General features: G+C 39.4%; 1 protein-coding gene across 1 annotated transcript in view; it reads left to right on the top strand.

The window, feature by feature from the left end:
* The window catches only part of LTBP1 (latent transforming growth factor beta binding protein 1), a 461,583-nt gene that overhangs the window by 131,655 nt on the left and 309,431 nt on the right, over positions 1 to 20,497 (top strand). Inside the window, exon 4 of the mRNA XM_019526927.1 lies at positions 15,268 to 15,435. Within this exon, the coding sequence (XP_019382472.1) occupies positions 15,268 to 15,435 (168 nt within the window). The remainder of the gene's footprint in view (positions 1 to 15,267; positions 15,436 to 20,497) is intronic.

Genomic DNA, 20,497 nt, shown 5'->3' with positions numbered 1-20,497 from the left:
CCCTTGGTGAGCCAGGGGGGCTTTCGGGCACTCTTGCCCCCCTTGCTTCTTGTTGGGATGGACACCCCTTGGGCCCTGAGTATCGTTTCCTTAAGGAACGACCGCTCGTCCTGGACACTGAGTTCCCCTGCCCTCAAGGACCCCAGCGCCTCTCCCACTAGTCTCCTCAACTTGTTGAAGTTGACCCTCCTAAAGTCTAGGGCTACCGTCTTGCTGCAGGCCCTTGACACCCTGTGCTGGATGGTGAATTCCAGCAAGTGATGATTCTCGCAAGCTGCAGTTGCTGCTCCAAACAAGTACCATATAGATGTTTAAAAATGCATGGGAAAGTCTCCTTTAATTCCTTGGCAGTGCCTAGAACATCTTCAGATTCTTTACAATTTATCTTATGTATCCATGATTTAAATGCAGGCGTTTCAGCTTTTATCTTCCAAATACCTAATCCAAGCAAATCAAGATGCAGTTATTCCAATTTCAGGAAGTCTGGAGAACCGGCAGAATAGATTGCTGACTTGCTTTTATAAAACTTGACTTCACAGAAATTTTCCTTTGCAAATATGGCTCCTGAAAGGGAAGTTACGATAAAACAAATATCATAATCAGTGTCACAATTCACTAATATTATTGAGCAAATACATACAGATTGTATGCTGGGTCAACCATGTCAAGTTTTGGAGCTTTCCCCAAGATAGGAAATTTAAGTTTCATTGATGCTGAAGAGTAGGTTAGGTCAAGGATGTGGAGATGTACATAAGATTTTGTGTGGAATGAGGTTTTCCACTCCTGACTGGATATTTTATAGTGAATCTAGTTGAATTAAATGAAAATATAAATGTGAAATGTAGATATAGCAACAAAATAACAGTTGCTTTTCTTTGCTGCAGTTTAATCAGTCGTTATATTCAGGTAGACTAAGCAGATAAAACCTATGACTTGAAAAAGTGCATTTTGCAATCACAAAATTCACATTTGATAAAAACTGTATCAGGTCCCATTCTGCTATCGGTATCCATGCATTTGACAAGGAAAACACAAGGCACTATTAGCTTTAACAGTCAGTTCTCAGACTGTTTTTACTGAAACACTGTGGCCACTTCCAGCATTTGTTTTGGGAAAATTTAATTTTTGGTTGAGCTGGTTTGCAAGTTCCAAGTTTTGATTATATTGATGAGTCTTTCTTGTGTGTAATCTTACTGTGTCCTGTGTTCTCTTCTGAAGTAGTGGTTAGTTTGGTCAAGCCTCTTTGAGACTGATGAATTACAGCTTGGTCTAGTTTGAAAAATATTTGTAATCCTTATTGCACTAGATATATAATGTCTATAGGTCAGCATAGTGTTGATCTGACATTGGGTGTTGTAACAAGATTAGGGAAGGTAAGCTGTTGCTCATGTCCAGTGTGCCTGTGGCCAAGATAAGGTCTTGAGAAAAGACAGAAATTAAGGTAACCTATCTTATTGTGGGCCCAACCAGCAGCAAAGCTGTGGAAGTGGATGGGAGATTTGAATTTCCCCTTATTTGCTGAACACAAAGCATGATCTGCAGGGATATAAGAAAAAACAAATCAAAGTAGAAACAGGTCTTAACAATCTACTCTTTCTCTAAGAGGCAATACTCACCATCCTGCTGCCCTGCAGGAGTGTCACAGTCCTTGGCCAGTACACCTAGGGTTTCTTGTGGGCTCCCAGGGAGTGTCCCAGTTGTAATTGGTTCATCCACACTCTCTCGTGCACTCCAAAAGCAGCCTTCTCTTCTCTCAGTTCAGAAGAAGCTGTTCTCTCAGCTTTTCTGTTCTTTCCCCTCAAAACAGTTAGACAGGGTCTGGTCACGGAAATTTAAGCATAGACTCCTGTGTCCTAATTTTGCTTCTTTGTATAGTGTAAGTCTCCCTGCAAAGGCCTTCCCTATAGATATTTCTTACCAGGTTTACTTCCCTTCCCCCTCCCTCCCAGAAACAGAGGCATGTAGGACAGTTCCTCTGTTTCTGGGAGGAGCATAGAACATGCATAACTAGGAAAGGCTACAGCACCAGTCAACTCTCCTGTTTTGTGTTAGGGTCATCGGAGAGCTGTAATGCAGCAAGGGCATGAACATGTGCCCCAGCTCTTCCTGGGCTGATATGTGGGGGAATTTTACTTGGAGGCAGCCACACCCAGTTGAGAATCACAGGAATAAGTTGAGGCAGCATCAATAGTGGTTCTCAACAAGGGGTGCTACCACATTCAAAAAGGTAGTGGAGGGGTGCCCTAACTCTGCAAATGTTGAGAACCACTGCCCTAGACAGGTTATATATTGTCATGCTAGATATGCTGTTTTAGTGTGACATAATACAAGCATATACATGTTCATGCCATTTGTCATGCTAAGAAATGGCTAATCTGTCACAAACGTGGTGGGCATGCAACAAATACTGCTTTTTCAAACAGCAAGTTCTTTGCTGTGGGACATTGTTTCACAATAAATGTAGTGTGTATACCAGTCTCTCCAGGTTTCTCTTACCTTCAGTATCCCAGCGTACTGTGGTCTCCCTCCTTGCCCCAAAGAAGAGCCCTTCAGCGACTGGCTTACAGGCAGCCCCATTAGCTATTGCCACTGATTGGCAATGGCTTATGGGCTCCAGCAGTGGCAATGACTGATTTGGGCAGTCTTCATGGCTAGAGGGCAGCTCTGTCACCATGCTGCTAGGTGGCACTGGTGATGGGGCTGCAGCAGTGGCAGGGGCTGATCTGGTGCTGAAGACTGCCTGATTAGCCTTGGCTGTTGTGGGAAATTTGCAGGCAGCCCCATCAGCTATTGCCATGGTGGCAATGGATGCTTGGGCGAACCTGTCAGTGAGCCTGTCCTGCTCACTTGACAGGTTCTGTTTGGGGATGGGGGAGCTAAAAAGCCCCCCCTTTTAGCCCCCTGACTTAAGAGTAAGACTTTGTGGTGACTTTGTCGTACTCCAGCCAGGGAGCTTTGCATGTGTGGCTTTCTCCATAGCAAGCTGTTTTTGCGTCACTACAAACTTTGTAGAGCTAGAAAAATAACATTTGTGCCTGCCCAGCTGCCTGCCTGTCACATCATGCCATTCTGCCACCCTGCTGGACTCTGGCCTGAGAGTTTTAACCAAGTGGCTGGGACCAAGGTATGGAATCTGGGACTGTCCTGACCAAATAGGAATGTACGGTCACCCTAATTTATAATACACTCTCTTCAGGTTCATACAATTTTAAGACCATTCATGCTATCTGCTTTTGTGGTTACATGATTTTGTAACACTTTCTAGAAATATAATTGCAGCATATGAATATTTTTCCTTTAGATTTCAAGATAGAGATCTAGAAATACAGGGTGAGATTTTTTCAAAAGCACTCAGAATTTTGTGACCTCTGGTCACTTTGAAGTCAATGGGAAAACTCATTACTGCATTCATTACTGCACTCAGTAATGAGAAGAAATCTAAATCTCAGGTTTGAGCTGGCTCTTTACAGGAATTTTAAAGCTTTAGAAACAAGGAGAAATGGATGAATAATGATATATCCCTTAAAATATGGAGACTAAGTTTGATAAACAGCAGGGTGGGAAAACACTGGAAAACAGACTGATACCCTGTAAGAGCAGAATTAGAAACAGCCAAAGGCCTGTTACAGCTGGGAAAAAACACAGAACAAGAAGAACACATCTCAACTGCTGTGATGAAAGACAGTTGGCTTCAAAAACAAAGATTTCTTGAGAAGAAAGAAGGAAGAAACTTTCCAGAAAATACTGTAGGGGAAAAACCTCATGCTCTTTTTGGACAAATGGTTATTCAGCCAGAAATACACTCGGATGGAGCCTATACAATTTAATATTAAGAGTCCATAAATAATTCTTACACCAGAATTGTTGTGATACAAGTCTTGAATACCCAGGATTCATTCAAAATTGTGCAAATAGCTGAGAAAAAAACAGACTTTTATGGTACAAGTGTGAGGAAAAAAAATGTAAACTGAAAATACCTTCCTTTTCTGATGGAAAACCAAGCTTGATGGAGGGAAGGAATACTGACAAGTAAGTACTGCAGGAGATGGTCCTGACAGCACCCCTTTTATGCCTAACAAAACTAAGATTTCATTAACAGCAACATACTTCTTTTGGGATTTTACATTAGCAAATGAATTTTTGCTTCATTCAAACCTAAGGGAGGTAATTCTAATGGAGAATCAGCATATGGAGAGGAGTATGTACTTTCATAACTGAGCTTCTGGATGTTCTGTGCTTTGATGGTCCATGCACATATGTCACAATTTATAGTTTCCTGACTTCCTTAGTGCTTTTCAATTGCTTTTCAGAAAATGTAATGTTCCATTAATGTGCTTTGTAAGCTAATTTTTAATTCCTTTCTATTTCCCATGCTTCCTGGAAATGGTGAACAGTTTAGAGCATTACACCTTACATTCAGTACCCTATTGAGGTGAGTTACCTGTCCAGAAAAAAATGTTGATATAAAGACACATTCAGAACTGAGAAAAGTTGAAAATTAACTCAAGCCTGTCTAACTGGTGATTGTAAACACGAGGAAGTAGTTGTAACATTGTTTTTGTTTTGTGGATTTCTAAATGAAATTTAAAAAAAAATACAAAGCGAATTTTTAAATGTCCTTACAGAGGTTATAGTATTGCAACACTATTGCCTGCATTGAGCCATCATATTATTACACACAGGAAGAAAGCCAGCAATCTAACTTACTACTGCTCTTTTACTTATGTGCCAAGATGAGGTCTCTGTTTCAGTACTTACCATGGGCAATGCTACAGCCTGAAGGAAAGTAAGGTGTGGGAGGAGGTTCCACATTCCAGTCAAAACTACATTAGATGTGTGAAGGCCTAATGCATAATCCACTGAAGTCAGTAAATAAACTTTTGTTGAGTCAATGACTTTGGATTTGGTGCTTACACAAAAATAAAAAGATAACCATAATAACCTGCATGAATTTGTCCTTGGCCCAGTTGAAATCCCATTGTGTTGTTAATCTGCATGGAAAACAGTTGAACTCAACAAATGAGCACACATTTTTACAGTTTGTTGCATCTGTAAATGACTGTACTCTGGTTATCAGTGGAAAACCCTGTTTATCAAGGTGAAAACATCACAGCCACATTGTATCTGAGATCAGCATTAAATGCTAGATTCTGCTCAATAGCTGTGAGAAGAAATTCTGATTCAAAGTGTGGATTTACTGCTTTTTGATCTATTGCAAATGCTCACCTGAAAAATTAGGCTCACGTCCACAAAAGGATTTAAGTATTTAAAGTGGAACTTATGCAGGATTTAGGCACATAAAACCAAATTAGGACTTTACCCTTGTTGAGCTTTCTACCAGGAATTTTACCAGGCACCTAAAATGCTGTTTCTGATCATGCTCAGTAGTAGTAACTCAGCCTTAGCAGGGCAGAGAACAGCGTTAGGATGCCTAATTCATGCCTGAATCCTACCAGGATCTACAAAGTAGGAATTCCTCCGAGTCTCACCTGAGGAGCGTAATCCAGTAGGACAGGGCTAGGCAACCTCTTCTGGCTGCAGGCTGGATGATCCACCTTGGCTTATAGGTGGGTGGTGGAGAAGGTGGGCACTAGAACCCAGCTGCAACCACTGCCACCGCTTCTCTCCACAGCAGTATGGGGAGACCACCTGCAGCTGCTGCTTATTCCAATGGTGACCCATGGAGAGTGCCCACAGGCAAAGCCTCCCACTGCTGAATGCCGCTAAAGCCCCACATCGGTGGTATGGATCTCATGGCTCTGCGGGCTGTAGGTTGTTGACCTCTGCAGTAGGTGTTTTTTGAGCATGCCTACTGCACTGGATTCTGCACAGGATGCAGTAGGTGGACTGTATTCCTTCAAAACGTGGCTGAAAGAGGAGATGGTAATGGTGGTGCCCTCTTTGTTTCCTATAAGAGTTCAGTGGTTAGAACACTCACCTAGAATATGAGACCCACATTCAGTTCTCTCCTCTGCCTGAGGGGATTCAGAGATCCACCTTCTAGGAAAATGCCCTAATTATAACATCATAGACTGTTTTGGGGTGGGAAGAGAGGATGTTTCTCAACCCTTCCTCTCAAAGCCATTCCACTTTGCACAGAATTATTAAGTTCAAAGAACAGGCTAGAGACACCCTGGTATTGAAGCTCTAGAGGACAGCGTGTTTCCTGATGCCTGGTTTCCCATTCAATTTGCTGGCTTTTGGCGGTTGCTTGCTCTGTACTGGTTTTTGTGCATCCTATACTTAGGTGACTGACTTTCCCAATGCATAAGAAGCCTTGGCAACTTACTTAAGGCTTTGAATTCTGCTGTGGAAACCAGGTTCTCAAAGTTAGATGCTTCCACACTGGGTTATGGATGGCCAAGTTGGGGGCAATTTGGAGAACAAGTTGTCAACGTGGGTCAGGAGGAGTGAGTGGAATCCATGCACAGGTAGGGTCAGGAAGCCAGAAGGTCAGTCTAAGAAGCTGAGTCAGAAAGCAGGAGGGTCAGGCAGAGCATGGAACCAGAAGGTGAGCCAGGTTGGGTATCCAGGAGAGCAAGTCAGGAGTTGGTTTAGAAAGCTGAAGGGTCAAGCATAGCACTGGGCATGTCTACATGTGCATTTATGCTCGTTTAAAGTTAAGTGGAAATAGGCTGGTGGACATAGGCCAACGTCTACACGTACAGGCATTAAAGCGCGTTAACGCTATGTGTGGGCTGACTTGGGACTAAAATTAGTCCCAAGTCAGTCCACACACACAGTGTTACTGCACAGCAAGGTGTCTACATGTGCGTACTGCGCAGAAACTAATCGGGTGTAAATTTGATACCTGCATGATGCTCAAATTTACACTCAAATTGGTGTAGGTCACCGTATTTACTGTGCAGTATGGGTGTGCTCATGTAGATGTGGACCTGTACTGTGCAGTAATTTTGGTTACCACGCAGTAAATGCGCATGTATCAATGTGCCCAGTGAGTCAGGATGAGCTGGGTGAATAGCCAAGGGATCAGGCAGAGAGCCAGTAGAGACACAAGCCAAGGGCAAAGTGACCTGAGCAGGGATTGATCTCAATTGCCCAGAGACTTCCTCTTATGGGTCAGGGATTTTTATAAGAAAGGGTGACCCTGGCTAGCCACTCAGCTGACCCTGGCTAGCCACTCCAGTGGCAGGGTACAGGCAGGCAGTTAGGTCTTCATGGTTCTGATAGGTTTGGACCACCTGTGTCTTGCCAGCCTGCTCAGCTGGGGAGGTAGTAGCCTGGGATGAGCAGCTGTGTAGGGCAGGCCAAGGCCCTGGGTTCAAGGCCATTGCTAGAAAGGGACCGTGTTCCTGAACATGTGACACCTACGTTTCTTTAGAGACCTGGGCTTTTTGGTATAACTCAAGTCATCTTTTAAACAAATTAGACAAGTCAAAGCAGAATTGAAACCACCTTGAGCCACATCATTTTTTCACTGTTAAACACTATTCACTCACTTGGGCCATTAATTTTTTTTTCTGGAATACCCTGAAGCTGGTTGCCAGGAAACAATAACAGTATTGCTCATTGCTGACTATTAGGCATGTTTTTACATTGTTTTAAACATGGAAAAATGGCTGTAGTCCAAAATAAGATGTCTCTGTCTGAGGGTCTTATGTGGAGAATGTTTAAAGGAGTAAAATATACAAGGAAGAAAAAAAATGATTCATAAAGCTTGTTGACAGAGACCCCAGTTTTTAAACCCTCATATGATTCATGTGTTACACACTTACACGGAAGAATAAAATTGATTACAATTACTGTACACTCTTCTGACTCAGACTAAAAAGCTGTGTCGGCCTCAGAGAAAGGGAATGTTTTATCCGGAAAAGGCCTCTGCTGTAGGGGTGTATACCATCACGAGTTTCTTGCAAAACTACTGCAGCACTTGTGCCTGCATGTGCAGCAGCCCTGTTTTGAGACTCAAGTGGTGCCCATCCTTGTGTGCAGGACACGATCAAACCTCTGATACTGTGAAATGCAGATAGTTGTCAGAATCTGGCTGAGTTAATTAAAAAAACATGCTTGAATTGTATAATTTTTGCTATGGTGAATTATTTTAACAAAGATATGTAGTACACTTGCTGTTAATTTTAAGTCAGCATTAACTGAGAGAACAGAAGTGAAGTAGTTCAGGTTTCTTTTTAGTGTATTTCTCTTACAGGCCAGACATGTGGCTATGCATGATTTCTTAATAGCAAAGTCAATACAAGTTCTTTGTTGTATGCAGGTCTCTCTTCTCCCTTGCCTACAATAGGGAACCTGGGCTAGTAAGTCAAAATCATGAAAAAAGGTGTCATGAAACCTGAACTCTGATTATATCAGCTTTAGCTTGTGTCCCTCTTTCCAGTTCACTTTGTCTCCCTACCTGAGTCTCCATCTCAGCTCTCCAGCTGCTCTCTCCTATCTGTCTTGCAGAGACACGAAAAAGGTAGGCAAAAAAAAATGTAAACCTGGAAGTTCACTAGTATGGGTGCTTCAAGTTTGTCCCACTCTCAAACCCTCAAGCTCCAGCAGGCGTGAGAGTGGTCATTGGGGATGAGCCCAAAGCAGCCTGACTGGTGAACTTCTAGGTCTGGAGCATGCTTGCAGACACAGGTGGGTGATGTGTGCTCAGCCCCATTCTCATTCTTGGGATTCATGACTGTTAGTGGGACAGACAAGCCTTATTAAGAAAGTTGTGATGTCAGCAGGGAGTGGGATTCCCTGGTGAGAGCTTGTTTCCTGCCTGGTATCAGCACTAGGTCTTGCTCTATAGCATACTTATAGAGAGATATGGGTATGAGAAGAGAATTTGTGAGAGTGAGGAGAAATGGAAGTACAGTTTAATTAAAGCAGCAGAGCTTGTGGCTAGAGGTGGAAGAAGTGTTATGAAGACTTTGCCTGAGTCAATGCGATAATTACTGTGAAGGTCAAGGATTTTTTTATGACTGTTAGGTCCCCTGAGGAAAGGCATTGGGTGCCTTAAGGCTTGTCCAACAGCTCCCCAGCCGGCCAATTGGTCCAATAAAAGATATCACAAAAAATCCTTGCCTCAAATGCTTCCTAGATCATCACAACTACAACAGCACTCCAACTCTACTGGTGACTGTGAACAAAGAAATATGGGAGTACAGGTAATAATGGCAGCAATAAAATGAAGGATGGGAAGGTACAGAAGCTACAGAACCTTCAGTTAGTAGGACTTTATGAAGCAAGTATCAGTAAGATTACAGAAATATGCCAAAAAGAGTTAAGAGGATACTTCTTAATAAACTATAGGGAAAATAGTAGAAGAATTAGGTGGCAAAACTGTAATTGTAAAATTTTGGCTGCAATAACTTTGGAATTTTTTATTTAAATTCTTATCTCTTGTTCATATTTTGGTTGTGTATGATCTATGCCCATGAATGTTTTAAACACAGCAGAAGGTCAGTGGACCCTTTTTAAATAGTAAATATCTTGTACAAAATAAATGTGTGGGGTCGTATGCCTAATTTGATGTCTAGGGGGACATGATAGCAGCTTTCAAATATTTGAAAGGCTGCCATAAAGAGGATGAAGGAATATTTTTCTCCCTTCCTACAGAGAACAGGACATGAGGCAATGGGTTTAAACTGAAGTAAAGCAGATTTAGGTCAAGTTTCAGGGAAAACTTTCTAAGTGTAAGAATTGTAAAGCAATGAAATAAGCTGCATAAGTAGAATATTCTTCACTGGAGGTTTTCAAGAAGAGGCTGGATAGACATCTGTCTGGGATGATTTAGGAGCAGTGACTTCTACATCTGTGAAGGGGGACTGGACTAAATGACCCTGGAGGTTTCTCCCAACACTATGATTCTATGTTTCTATAATTTCAGTGGTATGTCTAATTTCTCCCCACACCTCTCAGCTTTCTGGAACCATTTCTTCTGAGCTAGTGGAAACAGCATTGAATGTGACTTGTGCAAATGCAGTCAAACTGTGTATCTGAAAACATTTTATCTTGCAGAAATACATCCTAAATCAGAACTATATAAACACATGTAGTGTGCAGTGGTACAGTATCTTTGGGGATCCATGTTGTTTCTAGTCTCTGGTGTGAATTCATGGCTTTCAGTAGAGATATTAAGAGTCAAGTTCTGCCATATATTTAGACAGGTAAGGTTCGTGAGTGCAGCATTTTCTCCCATGTCCAAAATGTACAAAGGCCAGACATATTTTTTAGTCCTCAGGCTCAGAGAAGTGGAAAGGTTGCTTCATATCTACTTCTCGGTTGCATGGCATTCTAAAAGGTTTAGGGGGAAGAGGTATTGCCCTCTATTGTCCTGGAGACTGGAATTGCACACCAGTAGGAATAAACTGAACTCTACAGAGTTTAGACATAGGTTGTGAATAGTTCAGAATAAGGGCAGACTGAATCCCAAGAATGTACCTTCACCTAGCATGCTGTCAGATTCAGCAAGCTCTTGTTTTCAGTTATGTATGAATCTGATAATAAATTCTTTGTTTCTCATTTGTGCATCAACTGAACCAGTTTTTAATTGACATTCCTTAGCTCCAACTGTAAAGTGATCTTCCACACCCTGACTGACATGAACTGGGCAAAATCTTCTGGGATTTTTTAAAGCTAGCCTTTACATTGTTCTGATTACTGGGGAAACCAGGATATTTTCTTGCTATTCCTGTCTCAGTGGTTCTGAGAATTAATGTCCAAGTATATTATTTCAAAACTCATTATTAAACAAAAGTAAATTCACTTAAAATATATTTTACCACTATGATAAGTTTTTATATGATGCCAGCTTTCCTTTTGGCTTAATAAACAAATCCGTTAGAATTAAACCAGGTGGACTAATAAAATAGCTGTAAAAGACCTGATTTAGGAAATAAGTCATATCCGTCATTTTGCTCCTTCGCCATTGCTTTCTTTTGTCAGCAATTTTAACAAATCAACAACTACAAAAGAGTTTTAAAAGGTTGACTATCTTTCTACATAAATGCTAGTCAGCCTGGTGTGGGAGTACTTTTTAAGAGAAGAGAACAAAGATAGATTTGCATTCTTGAGGTTATCTACTGTTTGACAGAGATACTTTCCCTTTTAATCCTTTTGAAGTTGCTTCTACCATCCCCATCATACTGTATGTTCTGCTGTGGTTATGTACAGGGAACACATTCTAAATTACACTTGGATATACCAAATTTAATACTATCATATGATAAAGGTAATTAATGGAGAGTTCTTTCATTTTCTGTCCTGTGTCTTTATGTATATGTGTACATATACATGTACACACTGTAGATGATTTTTTATTAAACATAAATATATGAATATCATGCCAGCTTGCAGTAAAGCAATACTAAGAGAAACTTCTTCTGTGGAGTGACTTAATTTTCTCCTCAGTCTTCACCCCATTTAACATATGGGACAGAACAGTACAGGATTCCTTTTAATAGGAGCCAAATCCTGCTACCATAGTTATTAATAGTGAAACATCCTTCAACTTCCATCAGAATAGCGGTGCCATACCCCAGATAGTCATAGATTGTTAGGGGCTGGAAGAGACCGTGTAGATCATCGGGTACAGTCCCCCCACACTAGGCAGGAAAAGCAAGGTGACTGTCCAGTCTCCTTTTGAAGATTTCAGGTTAGATGACTGCAGCACCACTGGAGGAAGTAATTACAGCGTGTTGGAGCAGACCTAATTACCATGATTCAGAAGACTCCAGCATCTCATGTATCGTTCAATGAGCTTTAGTTAAAGCACCCCCACTGCCATTTTTCAGCACAGTGACACTGATACACAAGACACTCTGGGTGCTTTAATTAAAGCAGCTCTTGGAGCCAATCTGATTAAAGTGCCTCCCTCCTCCCTCCCCCCACTCCCAGAACACGTGTATAAACCCCCTTGGAGACTAGTTTGTTCAAAGAGGCATGAACTTCTGTAGGCAACAACCTACTTTGTTAGATGTAAGGCCCTAGATTGGAATTCACATGTGTAGGATGCCAATTACAAACTCAACTCTATTCTTAGATATACCCATAAGCCCTTAGTTATACCCATAAACCCTTATTTTGAATTTGGTCTGTTAAAATTTAAGACACTATGCACGTGTAATCAATTAACACAACCTTCTAGCAGTCAACCTGGGCTAGAGGATCCATAGATATATCTAAGATTAGGCTTCACAGAATGGAAAACATGGATCTCTGTCAGCATGGATCTACCCCTCAGCCTGAGCAATGAGAACATAATAGATGTCATTTACACCTTCCATTACTATTTCTAGTAGGCCAGTACTTTTTAATTTGCTGTAGTTCTACTGGTTGGTTTTGTTAATAGCTTTTTGATGATTTTATCTAAATATCTTCTGGTCCAGGAGCCTTCTCTTCTTCCTCATTAGGGTCATTTATTTATCCTGTTCTGTCCTTATGTCACTGTTTTGTCACCATAAACGTATCTAAAGCAAAAGCAGCCTTCATGTAGCAAGTGGGTTAGGAGGGGATTACTTCTGTCTATAGAAAAGGAAGATGAGCTAGAGTATGGTGCTGGTCCCATCAATCTTTATCATAAATTAATTTAAATATATAAAGTCCAGCTCTGTTCTTTACCATAGTACAAGAGAATCAAAAACACAACATCTCAAGTTAAAGATGAAAATGAAATGTAGTTTGTGTACCTTTAAATTATGTTGCCTCCTAATGTATAATCAAACTGGATGATGAAGTCAAGCTTGAAATAATTATTAAATGTCAACTCTGCTAAACCCAGTAAAAATGAAGTATTGGAGGACACAATTTCTTAGATAGGAACAAGACCCACACTCTTGAGTAAACCTCACGGAGGAAGGAAAGAGAACTTGAAGAAGTCTTTGTTGCTTACCTTGCAGTGTTTCTGCCAAATGCTTCATTCAAAAGGAAGGTTTGTAGTCTCTTTCATTCAATTTAGGCTGGTAAATCATGCTCATGATTATGGTGTCTAAACCTGAGGATGTACATTGGAAGTAAGATTCAATCCAAAGGAGTAAGGACTGCTTGACTGTCTGAATTCCCTTCTCCTTCTCAATGGCCATCTCTAAATACATTATCCAAAATTCTTACATCTGGTGTTGGACACCTAAATTCTTGAATTTGTTTCCTAAACATGCATCCTTAAAAAAAGGGGGGGGGGCAGCAAACTAGAAATTAACAATCACAGTCGAAAAGAGTGAGGGGAAAGTCAACTTTGGATGTAAAACTATGATTGCCTCCAAAAAGTTTTCTATAACAGATGATTTCACCTAAATTCCTAATCTGCACAGTAACAATTTGTGTTTTGTTACTCAAATTGAAGTTTAGCCATGTTCCTACACTATGCTACAGCTCAGGACTTTGTAACATTGCACAAAAATTCAGGAATACAATTAAAAGATGATTTAATCCACCTACACTGGCAAAGGTCAACTGCAAATTAACTAATTTGGAAAACCGGCATGGGTCCCCCCCATATAGCTGTTTTTATAGTGTGGGCAGGACCAACTTTTGTGACTCAACTATCCATGTTTTTTTAATTAAATCACTTCCTAAAGGAAAGATGAAGCAGAAGTGTCTTAAAATATTAAATAGAAGATGTTTGGGGCTTTTCTAGGAAAAGTTTTATTTTTTTTCTTTAAGAATCTATCCAAAGAAAATATGAAAACACTATGTTATTTTTTGTGAAGCAGTCTTTAGAACACTTAAATCTTTTTTTTGGCAGTCACAAGTTCACAAGCCTTTCCATTTCTGTTTGTTGGGAAAGGTATATCAACAGTTCTTACAGGAAAAAGTTTGGCTTTCAACAATCAAAAGTGTGTTTTAAATTAATTTAAATAAATAGTATTATGTTGTTGATGATATCCTTCATGTACGTATGTATGGGCTCTACATTTTTTTTTACTGTTTTTTAGGGTATGGTGGGAACAGCTGCCAGCAAAATAGATTGATGTCCCCGACTTCAGACAAAACAGTTGGCACAATTGTTTTCATTTATTCTGTGAAGAGCCAGAAATAATATACATGTATATTCTTTTGAAGTGGAAAGTTTTTCTTCATTTTTCTAAGCTTTACCCAAAAAATGTTTACTCGCAGTATGTTTCATAAACTAAGTTGGACAACTTTTTAGTAATTTTTATTTCTTTTGCTACTGTGGAAGTATAAACATGAGATGTTCCATTTTGAGAAATCAGTATTGTTTTTGCATGACAAATTTGTGACAAAAGTATGCATGGGAAGTGTTCATAGATGCATCCCAGCATACTTACAAGTGCTAATATGCTTAGAAATACAAGTAATATATTTACAAGTACAAAACAGTAAACAATACAAACCATTAAAATACTGCTTAAATTATTTCAAACTAAGGTAAATGTTTCTTGTTTCTTTTGATAACTTTGAATTTTTAATGAAATGTTTGGCTTCAAATCCAGATAAGGGATCAAAAGCAATTATGGTGTAAAATCCACTTATATTATTTACATAAAGCCTGAACTTGGCCTGAGCAGTTTAATTTAAAATTAGTGAATGCCCAGTTGCTGTTATAAAATAATAAAATAAAGTTATACACTGTACAAAAGAAAAAAAATGGCTGTTTTCCTTGTTGCCTATAAGAGCTCAAGTGTAGTATTTTAATCTATTGATTTTTATTAGCCTTTTTCCCTGATTTAACCTTTAAGTAGTAAATAGTTGACAGCAAAAATTAATCTATAATATGTAAATCAGTGTGGAGTACTAGTGCCAAGAAACTATGGGTTTCAGGCAGCTGCGTCACAGGGTTTGATCACTTCAGGCTGGGGTGCCAGGAGATTTGAGACAGATGTTTTCAGACATGCCGCATGCCTAAAACATTTCCAGGGGTTGAGCTACAAATAGTGACTTAATAAGTGCAGAAACAGGAAAAGTATGCAGGAGGACACAAGAGTTTATTCACCCCTAGGTGCATAGCCAGCCTCTTTACATTACATCTGTCTGTCAGGGTTGGCTATTTAAGCTGTCATGCCCTTGGTATTGCTCTTTGTCTGACTGTGAATAAAGTGCAGCATTGTGATTACTAATCCCACTCCAGTGACTTGACTTTAAATGTGGTTTTGGAGTGTATCCCGGAGTTCTGTTTGCTAGGCTTCCTACTCCTGTTTCAGAGACACCACTGGAGATCGATGAGAGAGCTCGCTGCAGGCTGCCCTTCTTCTGTAGACCTGTTGCTTTTTTTTCTTCTTTTTAACATCTGAAGGAAATCAATGGATACCAGCATGATCTGTTTATTTTTCTTTTTTTCTTTGCCTACACTTGCAGTGGGAAATCACACTGGGCGCATCAAGGTGGTCTTTACACCCAGCATCTGTAAAGTGACTTGTACTAAGGGCAATTGTCAGAACAACTGTGAGAAGGGAAATACCACCACCCTCATTAGTGAAAATGGTCACGCTGCTGACACTCTGACAGCCACTAACTTCCGAGTAGGTAAGTATCCTTAAATTTGTCCTTAGTTGTCCTCTCTGAACTAACAGGAAGATTTTTAGTTATGAATACCAGTTGTATCTCTGTTACTTTTTGTTTGGAAAAGCTGTGCACAAGTAGCAACAACTGTATGTCAAACAAGCTTTTGGTATCCCTCTGAAATGTTCTTGGCAATTCCTCTGATGCCTTAAAGAAAAATTATAGCTGCAATTATAATCTGAAGTTTTTGCTGCAAGATTGCAGTATACTGGACTGTATAATAGCTTTTGGTGAAAAAAATCATCACACAAAGCTTGCCTTGAGAAATACAGAAAGAATGTCCAGATTCCAAGATAAGTTTGTTTCTTTGATTTATCTAAAACACACTAAATGAATATGAAATTTAGTTTGACTTAGTGAAATGATCCTGAAAACACCATCTGAGAATTGCTGTAGTCTGCATTTCAATTGCAGAAATAAGAGGCCAGTTTACAACTCTTGCCCTGTTAGTGCTATAAATGCAGTATATTTTTATGTATCAAGTATCTTAACAGGACATTGAAATTTTAGGAAGTGAATTAAAATTCAGACATACAGTAATTTCCCTGTCAGAAACAGTTATTTTACCATTAATGTCAGATTTTTTTTCACTTATTGAATAGAAAGAAGTCTTTACAGTATACTAGTCTGTAATCTAAAACTGTTAATTTATTTTGAAGCAATTCATTACTGATGAGAAAATGGATTTACATATTTTAACTGCACTGTATTGTATGAAAATGGTAGTAACTCTTGAACAAGTATCATATTTCTGTAAACTGAGAGATGTGGATATGTACAGACAGGTATAACATATGTATTTTAAACTCATTCCACAAAACCATTTTCTTGCTGCTGTTTAGATAGTATTTTTTTAACTAAGCAACTTTTTTTTTAGAAATTATTTTGCTAAAGCACACTCAAAGAATCATAGGTAGTAGAACCATAATATCAAGCCGTGCTAATGCTGGCCAGTGCCATGGTTTTTGAAGTGCATCGTATTTTAGTCCCTGTGGAAAAAAATCCGTTCCAAATTCTTCTTTCATCCAGACAGAAGATATAAAATACAGAGCAGTCACTTAAAGCATCTGTTACTGGACTATCAGGCTGGAAATCTAGGCATATTCATCGAGGGTACACACTTTAATATAACTTACCTTTTCTTCAGGAAAAGAAAAAGTGTTGTAAAAAAGGATTGTAACACAAATTTAGTTGTCATGTGTGGCTATTTTTAAGCATTTTAAAAAGGATTTTATGAACGAATGCTAAATTAAATACTTTTTAATTACCATTTCTTATGATGTGGAGTTTTATTAATTCCTGGCAATTGCCATGGTTAAACAAGCTTATTTTTATGTGCTTTGAGTGACAGCCATGAAAGATATTTTTCCTTATTTGACCTAATTTTTGACAGAATGGATGAAACATTGCGGATGGGCAGTAACCAAGGTATTTGCTGTGTAAATCTACAATCTGATCTCTTTACAAATATTTGAAAACTCGGAGAGAGAGAGAGAGAGAAAGAGAAAGGAAATCAACCTGTTAAAACATGTAACGTACCCTTCTTCCTGGCCTCAGGTCACATAGTTTTTGATTCAGCATGTAACAGACTTGTTAAAAATACTCAACAAAAGCTGTACATGATATTAGTCAGTGGAAAAAAAGAGGAACATTATGTTTATAAATGCATATGAACAAGTGAGTTCATACGTCTACATACCTACCTACATACATACATACATACATACATACCTGTAAGTACCACAATACTTTTTCTGCTTCACATAATTCTGTTATAGTTTTTAATTGAAACAAAAATCTCTCACTTATTCTAAGAAAATAAGAAGAATGGATCTGAACAGTATTTTTAAGAATCTAATTACTTCAGTTACAACTATAAATATCCTATGAATTTTAACTATTTATTAAGTTTAAGACAGAACCAAACCACTGCACCTGTAGTTCCAGTCCCTTTAGCAGTCTAACTTTCAGGGACATTTTAACCAAATCAGGCATGTGTTTAAAGCACATGCTGTTTTAATAGGTTGATACTGTTCTGTTGTTCGTCAGGTATCTGATATTAAGTTAGACCTATCCTGATTAAGACATGTTCCTAATGTTCAAACTCTGGCTAATCTGAACTTTGACAGATCTTGTTTTTCATTTTGCTTTCGCTGTATTTTATTTGTGCCGGTGGCTGAAAAGACCCTGTTCTGATAATGTTTACTTGCTGTGTATTCTCACCATTTGCCATTTATAATGTGCAGTCATGGAACAGCATGGTTAGGCCAAGGAATATATGTTTTTAGGGGTTTTTAAACAGGTTTTTTTATAAGTTAGCAAGAAGCACCTACTCTACCTAATTATCATGCCCTACTTAAACTCATGCTTATTCCTAATAATAGATATCTATTACAGGTAACAAGTAGGAAAGACATTTTAGGTCTAGGCTAAGTGCAGTCATTATAATGATAGCAGTAAAAAATGTATTTTTGTACACATGGGTAAGTTGTCTGATGGGTGCTTGAAATTAACAATTGAATTGTGGCATTTTGGATGCACTTTGATTGTTCATAATGAACAAACTAAAGTTTTATACGTATTTTTCAACTTTATGCTTAAGAATTACTGTACTGCAACAGACCAATGGTCCATCTAGCTGAGTAGCCTGTTTTTGGCAGTGGCAAGTAGTAGATGCTTTAGAGGGAGAGTTTACCATATTTTCTCACATAGCACATGCTCCTCAAATAAGACATGCACTTTTTTGGGTGGCAGAATATAGAAGAAAAGGTTTTTCGAAAGTCGTGGCCTAGAGCTGGCTTTTTCATGGAGAAGCCATGTTGCAAAATGGCAGTTAGCTTTTCTCAGCCACCGACTGTGAAGGACTTCACACTGGACTCCACCCCTTCTGCTTGTTTGTTGAGAGAGAGGCTGACAGCCATTTTGCAACACTGTGTCTTCATGCTTCTACCCCACTTTGCTTATATTCTGGTGAAGAAAATCAGCTCCCCCCCCCCACTTAAGACCCATACTCCAATTTTGAAAGTCTGTTTTTTGGGAGAAATGTTCATGTGGTATATAAGTAAACATGTTAGGTAAAGGCATAGCTAGTGTAATCTGTCCCCTATCATGCCCTCCTTGGCATCAGCTGTGATTAGTTTAGGGTTATGAATAGTTTAGGGTTATGTGATTAGTTTAGGGTTGTTAGTTTAGGAATACATCTCTGACTGTTCTATTTAATAGCTGTCAGTGGACCTGGTCTTCATGATTTTTTCTATACAAACTCCTTGGGCAATGTGCTGCAAGTTAATTAACCACAGGGCATGTCTACACTTGCATTAATGCACTGGAATTATGGTGCATTAAGTTTAGTACCTGTAATAACAGGTACTAAACTTAATGCACTGTAATCAGTGCTACTGTGCAATAGCACCAGTGCACATCTTTTACGTGATGCTAATGCTTAGTGGAGCGCTTTAGCACTGCTTTCACCATGATACGCTAATGCACAGTAGAATTAATCTACTGTGCCTCTAGCATCTCGTGGATATGTTCCCACTGTGTAAAAAAGTGCTTCCTTTGGAAATTTTAAACCAGTTTCTTTTAAATTCTGTTCCCTAAAAAAGGTCCTTTTTTCTTCTACCCTACACTGATAGGGTATTCAGAAAAAGTGAAAGGTTGTCTGTTGATGTGGTGTCCTGACATCTCATGCTCATGGCTTTCATAAATAACCTCACTATCTCAGAGACATGCTGATCACTTTGAGGTTAATGATATCAGCACAGACCACAAAAACTTGTATGCACTTACATAATGATCAGATATTTCTATAATCTCTAAGGCATACCATATAAGCAACCTGTATTCTGTACATAATGAAGATTACTGACTTTGGCTTTAATACTTTAAAAAGTAATATTGTATGAACAATCATACTTCATCATAGTTACTTTGTAGATTAGTATATGTTATTTGGAGAGTTAAAGTTTTCCTCCATTACATAAAGCCAAGAAGGAAGGAAAACATAAGCATGGTGCTCTAATTTTGCCATCTTTTATGTTGGAAATAAGGTAAGATTTGGGTTATATCTTTTAAAAAACTGGTACTCAACCTCTGGCCCAAGGACTGAATCCAGCCCACAGGGCTATGTCATCTGGTTCATAGGGCTCCTTCATCAAATTTCCAGATCTGTGAGGATCCCCATGAGCTAGAAGTCACAGCCAGATCATGCTGGCAAAATAGGGTCACTCCATGGCCCGATGTAGTGCTCAGGGGTCCATTTGGCATGCAGGGTCACTCTGCATCTGGATCCAGTGCACCCAAGAACCAACCAGTGTGCTGGTCCCGTGCTGGATCTGGCTCATGGGGTTCAGCCTGCAGACTAGCCCCATTTCACTTATCCAGTCTGCAGGGCCAGAAAATTGAACATCACTGTTTTAAAACAGAGGGCTATTAGGAGGGAATATAATAGCTGAGGTGAAGGATTAATTGTTACTACTAAATTACAGATAAAAAGAAATACTTTCAGACATGTACTGGTCAAGAATTTCTGTCATTGCTTAGATTAATGGTTAACATTTATTTTTACTAATGCAGTAGTGGTCCCATAAAAGCATTATAGAAGACTTTGGTTAAAATGTGAATATGACTTGTAAGGAAGCCAGTGCATTTTTTAAGTATATATTTCATATGGGAAGAGATTCAGTAGTAGATAAAAAAAAATCAATTTCAGTTAAGTTTCTTTTAAAAATCAGGGTGTATACAGCAGTTCAGGCACTGTTGGGGAAGGCTGTAACTATGGCACTTTACACACAGTACCATGAGTTAGAACGCCATTGAACCCAACAGACTTTTGCCTCATGGGTGGGGAGTACTGCACCAGGACAGGCCAACAGGTGAGGATGTTCCAGCAGCCTCTCAGGACTTCCCCTTCCCCTCCCTGCCCCCCCCCCCCGAAGCAGCTGGGAACAGGCAGCAACAGCTGGGGGGAACATGGGGGACAAAACCCTCCTGCTTTGTGGGCCTGGCCCAGCTCTCCCCACAACCC

This window comes from Gavialis gangeticus, unplaced genomic scaffold, assembly GCF_001723915.1.
Source record: "Gavialis gangeticus isolate Ggan-Ray unplaced genomic scaffold, GavGan_comp1, whole genome shotgun sequence".
Lineage (NCBI taxonomy): Eukaryota > Metazoa > Chordata > Crocodylia > Gavialidae > Gavialis > Gavialis gangeticus.
Note: the sequence above shows the minus strand (reverse complement) of the source record. Positions and strands in the feature narration are given on the sequence as shown.